Raw genomic sequence first — 13,318 nt, 5'->3', positions numbered from 1 at the left:
AGGATGCCAGAAACAACCATTTAGCCTTCTTGGGCTGTGATGTTACGATTGGAGAGAACAGGCAGCTCCAGACAGGGGTTTACAGAAAACCCACTCACACTGACCAATATCTGCTCTTTGGCTCAAACCACCCCCTTGAACACAAGCTCGGGGTGATCAGGACTCTTAAACACAGAGCCCTACAGGTGCCCACAACTGCAGAGGGAAGGGCTAAAGAACAACAACTTGTACGGAAAGTCCTCACAGTATGTGGGTACCCACGATGGTCCCTGGACAAAGTGCAGAAGTCCCAGAGAACAAAGAGACCAGATAGACAGGAGACGGAGACAAGAAGAAGAGGAGTGTCTCTCCCTTATTTAGCAGGGGTAGGGGAAAAACTACAAAGGATCTTCAGACAGCACAAAATCCCAGTTTACTTTAAACCGGTTAACACCTTGAGACAGAAATTAGTTCACCCTAAGGACAGGATCCCTAGTTACAAACAGAGCAATGTAGTGTGTTCTATCAGATGTCAGGAAAACTGTAATGAACACTACATAGGTGAGACGAAGCAACTTTTACACAAGAGGCTATACCAGCACCGCAGAGAGGGCGCCAGTGGACCTCAGTCTGCAGTTCATCTCCACCTGAAAGACACTAACCACACGTTTGAGGACAAGGAAGTTAAAATCTTAGCCAGAGAGAAGAAATGGCTTGAGAGAGGTGTCAAGGAAGCATTCTTTGTAAAACAGCTGAAACCCAGCCTTAACCGCGGGGTGGGTCTCAGACACACTTTGTCCCCTGTTTACAATGTGGTACTCAGGTCAAAGCAGTTTCAGTCTTTTGTTCATGGTAAAGAGACATTCACGTCATCAGGAGAGAGTCGTCAAGGGAGCCATCAGGGGAGGCTTCCGTCCTGGCATTAGGAGAGTGCTAACTAGAGCACAATAGGTGCTAATTAGAGCTATTGTTTAGTCACTAGCCTATAGCAGTCAGCCTCTCGGTAGGTGGGGTCTGGTTAGGTTAAAAAACTCCAGCTTTTGTTGGCGTCTGGTTTATTCTTCTCTACAAGAGTCAAGACAGAAGTCAGACTACCAGAGCAAGAATTTTAGCTGAGGAAGCTTCTGTGATTTGAAGCGAAACGTCCTCACGTCAAGCAACCCAGTCCAGTCGAAGATTCAAGCTTCTCTACTGTGGAAACCACCTGGACAACTGAGAGCCTACAGAGAAACATGTTTCACATAGAATGCCTCCTTGACCCCTCTCTCAAACCATTTCTTCTCTCTGGCTAATATTTTAACTTCCTTGTCCTCAAACGTGTGGTTAGTGTCTTTAAGGTGGAGATGAACTGCAGACTGAGGTCAATCAATCAATCAATCAATTTTTTTATATAGCGCCAAATCACAACAAACAGTTGCCCCAAGGCGCTTTATATTGTAAGGCAAGGCCATACAATAATTATGTAAAACCCCAACGGTCAAAACGACCCCCTGTGAGCAAGCACTTGGCTACAGTGGGAAGGAAAAACTCCCTTTTAACAGGAAGAAACCTCCAGCAGAACCAGGCTCAGGGAGGGGCAGTCTTCTGCTGGGACTGGTTGGGACTGAGGGAGAGAACCAGGAAAAAGACATACTGTGGAGGGGAGCAGAGATCGATCACTAATGATTAAATGCAGAGTGGTGCATACAGAGCAAAAAGAGAAAGAAACAGTGCATCATGGGAACCCCCCAGCAGTCTACGTCTATAGCAGCATAACTAAGGGATGGTTCAGGGTCACCTGATCCAGCCCTAACTATAAGCTTTAGCAAAAAGGAAAGTTTTAAGCCTAATCTTAAAAGTAGAGTCTTAGTCTCACCTATGTAGTGTTCGTTACAGTTTTCCTGACATCTGATATAACACACTACACTGCTCTGTTTGTAACTAGGGATCATGTCCTTAGGGTGAACTAATTTCTGTCTCAAGGTGTTAACCGGTTTAAAGTAAACTGTGATTTTGTGCTGTCTGAAGATCCTCTGTAGTTTTTCCCCTACTCCTGCTAAATAAGGGAGAGACACTCTTCTTCATGTCTCCGTCTCCTGTCTATCTGGTCTCTTTGTTCTCTGGGACTTCTGCACTTTGTCCAGAGACCATCGTGGGTACCCACATACTGTGAGGGCTTTCCGGACAAGTTGTTGTTCTTTAGCCCTTCCCTCTGCAGTTGTGGGCACCTGTAGGGCTCTGTGTTTAAGAGTCCTGATCACCCCGAGCTTGTGTTCAAGGGGGTGGTTTGAGCCAAAGAGCAGATATTGGTCAGTGTGAGTTGGTTTTCTGTAAACCCCTGTCTGGAGCTGCCTGTTCTCTCCAATCGTAACATCACAGTCCAAGAAGGCTAAATGGTTGTTTCTGGCATCCTCACGTGTGAACTTGATATTGGCGTCCACCAAGTTGATGTGTTCTGTAAAGTCCTCAACTTCCTGTTGCTTGATTTTAACCCATGTGTCATCAACATATCTGAACCAGCGACTGGAAGAGATGCCCGTGAAAGACATCAAGGCTGTCTTCTCCACCTGCTCCATGTACAGATTGGCCACAATGGGGGATACCGGAGACCCCATCGCACAACCATGAATCTGCCTGTAGTAATTCCCCCTAAACAGGAAATACGTGGTGTTGAGACAGATCTCCAAGAGTTGGCAGATGTGGTCTGCTGTGAGTTTGGTCCTTTCAGGTAGAGACGCGTCCTCCAGCAGTCTCTGCCTCACAGCTGAGACGGCCTCAGCGGTGGGGATGCAGGTGAACAACGAAGTCACATCAAATGACACCATAGTTTTATCTGCCTCCAGCCTCCACAAGCTAACACACATTATGCGATCGTGTATAAGGCAGTATTAGTGATTTACTGGAAAAAATAAAACAAATATAAAGGGTACTTGGAGGTTTTTAAATGAAATCATAAATAAGAAAAAAAGTTGTTAAAGAATATCCTGCCTATTTTTATACAAATACTGACACAATTGTTAAAGAAAACAAAGCTATAGCAGATCATTTTAATGGTTATTTTGTTAACATGGGTAAAACTTAGCAAATTCAATTGGATATTCTAAAACGTGCTCCTTGGATCACAGCAAAACAGTAGAAACAGTTCTGGATTCAATGTTCATTAAAGGAACGGATGAAAATGAAATTATTGACATAGTTCATAAACTTAAGGAGGAAAAAAATCATCTGATAGTGACCGTTTTGATGTTTTGGTTCAAAATATTATTGACTGCATTGTTAAGCCTTTAACATATATCTGTAATTTGTCGTTAATGACTGGAAAATTTCATTTGAAGATGAAAATAACTAAAGTGATACCAGTGTTCAAATCTGGTGACAAGCATGTTTTTTTCAAATTATAGGCCAATCTCCCTCTTACCACAAATTTCTAAAATTTTGGAAAAGGTATTTGTAATTAGGTTAAATGATTTTTTTTTAACTAAACATCATATCCTTAGCGAGCAGCAATACGGTTTTAGAAAGAATTGCACAACTTCACTGGTTGTGATGGATTTCATCGAACAAATTTCCAACGCGACTGAAAATAAGCAATATACTGTAGGGTTTTTTTTCCTGATTTACAGAAAGCATTTGATACTATAGATCATACCTTGCTACTGGACAAATGACAGAAATATGGTATCAGGGGACTGGCACATGACTGGATAGAGAGCTACTTAGACAATAGGTATCAGTGTGTCCACATTGGTGGGACAAATTCCGAGTTCTTTAAGATTACTTGTGGGATGTCCCAGGGTTCAGTCCTTGGGCCATTGTTTCTTTTGTATATTAATGATATATGTTTGGTTTCCAAGTACGTAAGTTGTATTTTATTTGCGGATGATACAACAGTATTTTGTAGTGGGGATCATTTGGGACAGCTCCTGGGCAAGTTGGAGAACGAATTACATAAATTTAAACAATGGTTTAATTTAAACAAATTATCACTCCATTTTGGTAAAACTAACTATCATATTGGGAATAAGTCCAGGAACTTAAGCAAAAATCTATTATTACATGATATTGAAAATGAAATTGTAACAGATACAAAATTTCTTGGTGTTTATGTTGATGATAGATTAATCTGGAAAACACATTAACTATGTTAAATCTAAAATGTCAAAAGCCATCGCAATTCTACATAAAGCCCAGGACTTCCTCTCCCAACATGTATTAACCACTTTATATCATGCATTACTTGTTCCACATATGACATATTGTGTCGAGGTTTGGGGAAACACATCCATCCATCCATTTCTTCCGCTTTATCCGGTCGGGTCGTGGGGGCAGCAGCTCAAACAAAGCCGCCCAGACCTCCCGATCCACACACACCTCCCCCAGCGCGTCCGGGGAACCCCAAGGCGTTCCCAAGCCAGCCGAGAGACATAGTCCCTCCAGCGTGTCCTGGGTCTTCACCGGGGCCTCCTCCCGATGGGACGTGTCCGGAACACCTCTCCAGCGAGGCGTCCAGGGGGCATCCGGAAAAGATGCCCGAGCCACCTCAAGTGGCTCCTTTCGACGTGGAGGAGCAGCGGCTCGACTCCGAGCTCCTCCCGAGTGACCGAGCTCCTCACCCTATCTCTAAGGGAGCGCCCAGCCACCCTGCGGAGGAAACTCATCTTGGCTGCTTGTACTCATGATCTCATTCTTTCGGTCATGAGCCAAATCTCATGACCATAGGTGAGGATCGGAACGTAGATCGATCGGTAAATCGAGAGCTTAACCCCCCAACCTAACTCTCTCTTAACAACGACGGTCCGATACAGCAACCGCATCAATCAATCAATTTTTTTTTTATATAGCGCCAAATCACAACAAACAGTTGCCCCAAGGCGCTTTATATTGTAAGGCAAGGCCATACAATAATTATGTAAAACCCCCAACGGTCAAAACGACCCCCTGTGAGCAAGCACTTGGCTACAGTGGGAAGGAAAAACTCCCTTTTAACAGGAAGAAACCTCCAGCAGAACCAGGCTCAGGGAGGGGCAGTCTTCTGCTGGGACTGGTTGGGGCTGAGGGAGAGAACCAGGAAAAAGACATGCTGTGGAGGGGAGCAGAGATCGATCACTAATGATTAAATGCAGAGTGGTGCATACAGAGCAAAAAGAGAAAGAAACAGTGCATCATGGGAACCCCCCAGCAGTCTACGTCTATAGCAGCATAACTAAGGGATGGTTCAGGGTCACCTGATCCAGCCCTAACTATAAGCTTTAGCAAAAAGGAAAGTTTTAAGCCTAATCTTAAAAGTAGAGAGGGTGTCTGTCTCCCTGATCTGAATTGGGAGCTGGTTCCACAGGAGAGGAGCCTGAAAGCTGAAGGCTCTGCCTCCCATTCTACTCTTACAAACCCTAGGAACTACAAGTAAGCCTGCAGTCTGAGAGCGAAGCGCTCTATTGGGGTGATATGGTACTACGAGGTCCCTAAGATAAGATGGGACCTGATTATTCAAAACCTTATAAGTAAGAAGAAGAATTTTAAATTCTATTCTAGAATTAACAGGAAGCCAATGAAGGGAGGCCAATATGGGTGAGATATGCTCTCTCCTTCTAGTCCCCGTCAGTACTCTAGCTGCAGCATTTTGAATTAACTGAAGGCTTTTTAGGGAACTTTTAGGACAACCTGATAATAATGAATTACAATAGTCCAGCCTAGAGGAAATAAATGCATGAATTAGTTTTTCAGCATCACTCTGAGACAAGACCTTTCTGATTTTAGAGATATTGCGTAAATGCAAAAAAGCAGTCCTACATATTTGTTTAATATGCGCTTTGAATGACATATCCTGATCAAAAATGACTCCAAGATTTCTCACAGTATTACTAGAGGTCAGGGTAATGCCATCCACAGTAAGGATCTGGTTAGACACCATGTTTCTAAGATTTGTGGGGCCAAGTACAATAACTTCAGTTTTATCTGAGTTTAAAAGCAGGAAATTAGAGGTCATCCATGTCTTTATGTCTGTAAGACAATCCTGCAGTTTAGCTAATTGGTGTGTGTCCTCTGGCTTAATGGATAGATAAAGCTGGGTATCATCTGCGTAACAATGAAAATTTAAGCAATACCGTCTAATAATACTGCCTAAGGGAAGCATGTATAAAGTGAATAAAATTGGTCCTAGCACAGAACCTTGTGGAACTCCATAATTAACTTTAGTCTGTGAAGAAGATTCCCCATTTACATGAACAAATTGTAATCTATTAGACAAATATGATTCAAACCACCGCAGCGCAGTGCCTTTAATACCTATGGCATGCTCTAATCTCTGTAATAAAATTTTATGGTCAACAGTATCAAAAGCAGCACTGAGGTCTAACAGAACAAGCACAGAGATGAGTCCACTGTCCAAGGCCATAAGAAGATCATTTGTAACCTTCACTAATGCTGTTTCTGTACTATGATGAATTCTAAAACCTGACTGAAACTCTTCAAATAGACCATTCCTCTGCAGATGATCAGTTAGCTGTTTTACAACTACCCTTTCAAGAATTTTTGAGAGAAAAGGAAGGTTGGAGATTGGCCTATAATTAGCTAAGATAGCTGGGTCAAGTGATGGCTTTTTAAGTAATGGTTTAATTACTGCCACCTTAAAAGCCTGTGGTACATAGCCAACTAACAAAGATAGATTGATCATATTTAAGATCGAAGCATTAAATAATGGTAGGGCTTCCTTGAGCAGCCTGGTAGGAATGGGGTCTAATAAACATGTTGATGGTTTGGATGAAGTAACTAATGAAAATAACTCAGACAGAACAATCGGAGAGAAAGAGTCTAACCAAATACCGGCATCACTGAAAGCAGCCAAAGATAACGATACGTCTTTGGGATGGTTATGAGTAATTTTTTCTCTAATAGTTAAAATTTTGTTAGCAAAGAAAGTCATGAAGTCATTACTAGTTAAAGTTAATGGAATACTCGGCTCAATAGAGCTCTGACTCTTTGTCAGCCTGGCTACAGTGCTGAAAAGAAACCTGGGGTTGTTCTTATTTTCTTCAATTAGTGATGAGTAGAAAGATGTCCTAGCTTTACGGAGGGCTTTTTTATAGAGCAACAGACTCTTTTTCCAGGCTAAGTGAAGATCTTCTAAATTAGTGAGACGCCATTTCCTCTCCAACTTACGGGTTATCTGCTTTAAGCTACGAGTTTGTGAGTTATACCACGGAGTCAGGCACTTCTGATTTAAAGCTCTCTTTTTTAGAGGAGCTACAGCATCCAAAGTTGTCTTCAATGAGGATGTAAAACTATTGACGAGATACTCTATCTCACTTACAGAGTTTAGGTAGCTACTCTGCACTGTGTTGGTATATGACATTAGAGAACATAAAGAAAGAATCATATCCTTAAACCTAGTTACAGCGCTTTCTGAAAGACTTCTAGTGTAATGAAACTTATTCCCCACTGCTGGGTAGTCCATCAGAGTAAATGTAAATGTTATTAAGAAATGATCAGACAGAAGGGAGTTTTCAGGGAATACTGTTAAGTCTTCTATTTCCATACCATAAGTCAGAACAAGATCTAAGATATGATTAAAGTGGTGGGTGGACTCATTTACTTTTTGAGCAAAGCCAATAGAGTCTAATAATAGATTAAATGCAGTGTTGAGGCTGTCATTCTCAGCATCTGTGTGGATGTTAAAATCGGCCACTATAATTATCTTATCTGAGCTAAGCACTAAGTCAGACAAAAGGTCTGAAAATTCACAGAGAAACTCACAGTAACGACCAGGTGGACGATAGATAATAACAAATAAAACTGGTTTTTGGGACTTCCAATTTGGATGGACAAGACTAAGAGTCAAGCTTTCAAATGAATTAAAGCTCTGTCTGGGTTTTTGATTAATTAATAAGCTGGAATGGAAGATTGCTGCTAATCCTCCGCCTCGGCCCGTGCTACGAGCGTTCTGGCAGTTAGTGTGACTCGGGGGTGTTGACTCATTTAAACTAACATATTCATCCTGCTGTAACCAGGTTTCTGTAAGGCAGAATAAGTCAATATGTTGATCAATTATTATATAATTTACCAACAGGGACTTAGAAGAGAGAGACCTAATGTTTAATAGACCACATCTAACTGTTTTAGTCTGTGGTGCAGTTGAAGGTGCTATATTATTTTTTCTTTTTGAATTTTTATGCTTAAATAGATTTTTGCTGGTTATTGGTGGTCTGGGAGCAGGCACCGTCTCTATGGGGATGGGGTAATGAGGGGATGGCAGGGGGAGAGAAGCTGCAGAGAGGTGTGTAAGACTACAACTCTGCTTCCTGGTCCCAACCCTGGATAGTCACGGTTTGGAGGATTTAAGAAAATTGGCCAGATTTCTAGAAATGAGAGCTGCTCCATCTAAAGTGGGATGGATGCCGTCTCTCCTAACAAGACCAGGTTTTCCCCAGAAGCTTTGCCAATTATCTATGAAGCCCACCTCATTTTTTGGACACCACTCAGACAGCCAGCAATTCAAGGAGAACATGCGGCTAAACATGTCACTCCCGGTCCGATTGGGGAGGGGCCCAGAGAAAACTACAGAGTCCGACATTGTTTTTGCAAAGTTACACACCGATTTAATGTTAATTTTAGTGACCTCCGATTGGCGTAACCGGGTGTCATTACTGCCGACGTGAATTACAATCTTACCAAATTTACGCTTAGCCTTAGCCAGCAGTTTCAAATTTCCTTCAATGTCGCCTGCTCTGGCCCCCGGAAGACAATTGACTATAGTTGCTGGTGTCGCTAACTTCACATTTCGCAAAACAGAGTCGCCAATAACCAGAGTTTGATCCTCGGCGGGTGTGTCGTCGAGTGGGGAAAAACGATTAGAGATGTGAACGGGTTGGCGGTGTACACGGGGCTTCTGTTTAGGGCTACGCTTCCTCCTCACAGTCACCCAGTCGGCCTGCTTTCCCGGCTGCTCGGGATCTGCCAGGGGGTAACTAACGGCGGCTAAGCTACCTTGGTCCGCACCGACTACAGGGGCCTGGCTAGCTGTAGAATTTTCCACGGTGCGGAGCCGAGTCTCCAATTCGCCCAGCCTGGCCTCCAAAGCTACGAATAAGCTACACTTATTACAAGTACCGTTACTGCTAAAGGAGGCCGAGGAATAACTAAACATTTCACACCCAGAGCAGAAAAGTGCGGGAGAGACAGGAGAAGCCGCCATGCTAAATCGGCTAAGAGCTAGTAGCTACGCTAAGCTAGCGGATTCCTAAAAACACGCAAAGTGAATAATGTGTAAATAATTTAGAGGTGATTCAGCAGAAGGAGTGCTTTAGTTAAGGCACGTAAAGATTACACTGGGAAACAAATCGTAATCTAGATAACTAGATCAATCTAACTGCGCAGATTATACAGCTAACAGATACAGAAAAACACCGCTGTGCTCCGGAACAGGAAGTGATACAATACCGCAGTGAGAGCCAACCACCAGTAGAATCACTGCAGATGCTGCACTGATCCGTCTATCGATCTCACGCTCCATCCGTCCCTCACTCGTGAACAAGACCCCGAGATACTTAAACTCCTCCACTTGAGGCAAGGACACTCCACCGACCTGAAGAGGGCAGAGCACCTTTTTCCGGTCGAGAACCATGGCCTCGGATTTAGAGGTGCTGATTTTCATCCCGGACGCTTCACACTCGGCTGCAAACCGCTCTAGTGCACGCTGAATGTCCTGGTTTGATGAAGCCAACAGAACCACATTGTCCGCAAACAGCAGAGACGAGATTCTGTGGTTCCCAAACCGGACCCCCTCTACACCCTGACTGCGCCTAGAAATTCTGTCCATAAAGATAATGAACAGAACCGGTGACAAAGGGCAGCCCTGGTGGAGGCCAACGTGCACTGGAAACAGGTTTGACTTACTACCGGCAATGCAAACCAAGCTCCTGCTGCGGTCGTACAGGGACCGGATAGCCCTTAGCAAAGGACCCCGGACCCAGTACTCCCGGAGCACCCCCCACAGGGTGCCCCGAGGGACACGGTTGAACGCCTTCTCCAGATCCACAAAGCACATGTGGACTGGTTGGGTGAACTCCCATGAACCCTCGAGCACCCGATGGAGCGTGTAGACCTGGTCCAGAGTGCCGTGACCAGGACGAAAACCACACTGCTCCTCCTGAATCCGAGGTTCGACTATCGGTCAAATTCTCCTCTCCAGTACTCTGGCATAGACCTTACTGGGGAGGCTGAGGAGTGTGATCCCCCTGTAGTTGGAACACACCCTCCGGTCCCCCTTCTTAAAACAGAGGGACCACCACCCCGGTCTGCCAATCCAGAGGCACTGTCCCTGACCGCCACGCGATGTTGCAGAGGTGTGTCGGCCAAGACAGTCCCACAACATCCAGAGACTTAAGGTACTCAGGACAGATTTCATCCACCCCAGGAGCCTTGCCACAGAGGAGCTTTCTAACCACCTCTGTGACTTCGGCCTGGGTAAAGGATGAGTCTGCCTCTGAGTCCCCAGTCTCTGCTTCCTCTTCGGAAGACATGACGATGGGATTGAGGAGATCCTCGAAGTATTCCTTCCACCGCCCAACAACATCCCCAGTCAGGGTCAACAGCTCCCTACCCGCACCGTAGACAGTGCTGGTGGAGAGCTGCTTCTACCTCCTGAGGCATCAGACGGTTTGCCAGAATTTCTTTGAGGCCGACCAATAGTCCTCCTCCATGGCCTCCCCGAACTCCTCCCAGACCCGAGTTTTTGCCTCTGCGACCACACGGGTTGCGGCACGCTTGGCCTGCCGGTACCTGTCAGCTGCCTCCGGGGTCCCACCTACCAACAAGGACAAGTAGGACTCCTTCTTCAGCTTGACAGCATCCCTTACTTCCGGCGTCCACCACCGGGTTCAGGGATTGTCGCCGCGACAGGCACCAGAGACCTTGTGACCACAGCTACGAGCGGCCGCATCGACAATGGAGGTGGAGAACATGGTCCACTTGGACTCCATGTCTCCAACCCCCCCCCCCCCCCCCCCCCCCCCCCCCCCCGTGGGATCTGGGAGAAGCTCTCCCGGGGGTGGGAGTTGAAGACCTCGCTGACAGAGGGTTCCGCTAGTCGTTCCCAACAGACCCTCACGATACGTTTGGGCCTGCCAGGTCTGACCGGCTACCTCCCCTCCCAGCGGATCCAACTCACCACCAGGTGGTGATCGGTCGACAGCTCAGCCCCTCTCTTCACTCGAGTGTCTGAGACACGGGAAACACATATAGAACTAATACAAAACCAGTTTTTCTGTTGCAAAAGAAAGCTATAAAAATTATCAGTAATAAACCATATCAAGAGCCAACAAATCTGTTATTTGCTTGTGTGCAATTTTTAAAATTCTGGGACTTGGTTGATTATATTACAATACAGATTATGTATCAAGTCAAATATAAGCTTTTGCCTCCACATGTCCAGAATCTGTTTAAAATGAGGGATTACAGGTACAGTTTGAGAGGAACATTATTATTTGTGAAACTGAAGATCCGTACTGCTGTTAAAGTCATTGTGTTTCCGTCAGGGGTGTTAATATTTGGAATAATTGTCCTGATAATATTAAAATACTCTGTACTTTGGTTGGTTTTAAAAGGCTTCACAAAAAGAACACACTTACCCGTTACAGTTTGAAGGATGAGGTTTACCATTTTTGTTATTGGTCACTAATACTTCTTTGGTTGTGTTTTGAAATTTCAGTGATTAAGTTAAATTGTTTATGCACTTTCTTTTACTTTTTTGTATAGTTGTCATGAGTATATACATATATATATGTATACATTCTTTATTTTTATTGGTATAAGGGGAGGGTGCTTATAAGCCTTGCTTCTGCTATCACCCTTTGGGCCACATGGGTTCTTTGTACAATGTTCCTTTTTATGTTTTCTTATTGTCTTTATTGTTGCTCATTTGTGTGCTGAATAAATAAATTCATTCATTCAGTGCTGTTGCCATCATGACCCAAAAACACTGGTCATTCACAATCTTTGAACAAAGCCACCAAAAATGACTGCTGCTTTACAACGTGAGGAACTCTGAGAAGTGAAGCATGTGTCCGAGAGGACGTCAGGTTGTGACTGTGGAGCAGGCGCCCGAGTGGATCCAGAGCCGGTCTGGGGTCCAATCCCGCTCACAGTGCCTGTCTCAGTCCACCCAGCTGTGGACGGGGACCGAACCTGGCCGGGGGGATGATGTCCCGGAACCGGTACAGCCGGGCCTCAGGGCTGCTGCAGGATTGAGTGCTGAGTGAGACTCACCGCGAGCCGACAGCTTCATGGTGTTGATGACTTTGGCTGCATAGTCCTGCCCCGTGGAAATCTTCACACACCGTCTGACCACAGAGAATGCCCCCCTAAACAACAAACGAACAAACAAACAACATTATCATCCTGTCGTAACACACCGTCTGACCACACAGAATGGCCCCCTAAACAACAAACAACTTTATCATCCTGCCGTAACACACCGTCTGACCACACAGAATGCCCCCCTAAACAACAAACAACTTTATCATCCTGTCGTAACACACCGTCTGACCACACAGAATGCCCCCCTAAACAACAAACAAACAAACAACTTTATCATCCTGTCGTAACACACCGTCTGACCACACAGAATGGCCCCCTAAACAACAAACGACTTTATCATCCTGTCGTAACAATCAATCAATCAATCAATCAATCAATTTTTTTATATAGCGCCAAATCACAACAAACAGTTGCCCCAAGGCACTTTATATTGTAAGGCAAGGCCATACAATAATTATGTAAAACCCCAACGGTCAAAACGACCCCCTGTGAGCAAGCACTTGGCTACAGTGGGAAGGAAAAACTCCCTTTTAACAGGAAGAAACCTCCAGCAGAACCAGGCTCAGGGAGGGGCAGTCTTCTGCTGGGACTGGTTGGGGCTGAGGGAGAGAACCAGGTAAAAGACATGCTGTGGAGGGGAGCAGAGATCGATCACTAATGATTAAATGCAGAGTGGTGCATACAGAGCAAAAAGAGAAAGAAACAGTGCATCATGGGAACCCCCCAGCAGTCTACGTCTATAGCAGCATAACTAAGGGATGATTCAGGGTCACCTGATCCAGCCCTAACTATAAGCTTTAGCAAAAAGGAAAGTTTTAAGCCTAATCTTAAAAGTAGAGAGGGTGTCTGTCTCCCTGATCTGAATTGGGAGCTGGTTCCACAGGAGAGGAGCCTGAAAGCTGAAGGCTCTGCCTCCCATTCTACTCTTACAAACCCTAGGAACTACAAGTAAGCCTGCAGTCTGAGAGCGAAGCGCTCTATTGGGGTGATATGGTACTACGAGGTCCCTAAGATAAGATGGGACCTGATTATTCAAAACCTTATAAGTAAG

At 44.8% G+C, this 13,318-nt stretch overlaps 1 protein-coding gene across 4 annotated transcripts in view; it reads right to left on the bottom strand.

The window, feature by feature from the left end:
- The window catches only part of LOC117505690 (calcium/calmodulin-dependent protein kinase type II delta chain), an 81,408-nt gene extending 69,021 nt beyond the window's left edge, over positions 1-12,387 (bottom strand). For all 4 annotated transcript variants that reach the window (XM_034165243.1, XM_034165242.1, XM_034165244.1 and 1 more), the window contains exon 1: positions 12,217-12,387. In XM_034165243.1, coding sequence (XP_034021134.1) covers positions 12,217-12,235 — 19 coding nt within the window. In that variant the 5' untranslated portion in view covers positions 12,236-12,387. The remainder of the gene's footprint in view (positions 1-12,216) is intronic.
- Between the last annotated feature and the right edge of the window lie 931 nt (positions 12,388-13,318).

The sequence above is a fragment of the Thalassophryne amazonica genome, unplaced genomic scaffold (genome assembly GCF_902500255.1).
Source record: "Thalassophryne amazonica unplaced genomic scaffold, fThaAma1.1, whole genome shotgun sequence".
NCBI classification, from domain to species: domain Eukaryota; kingdom Metazoa; phylum Chordata; class Actinopteri; order Batrachoidiformes; family Batrachoididae; genus Thalassophryne; species Thalassophryne amazonica.
The sequence above is the reverse complement of the archived record's forward strand: the minus strand, read 5'-3'. Positions and strand labels throughout refer to the sequence as shown.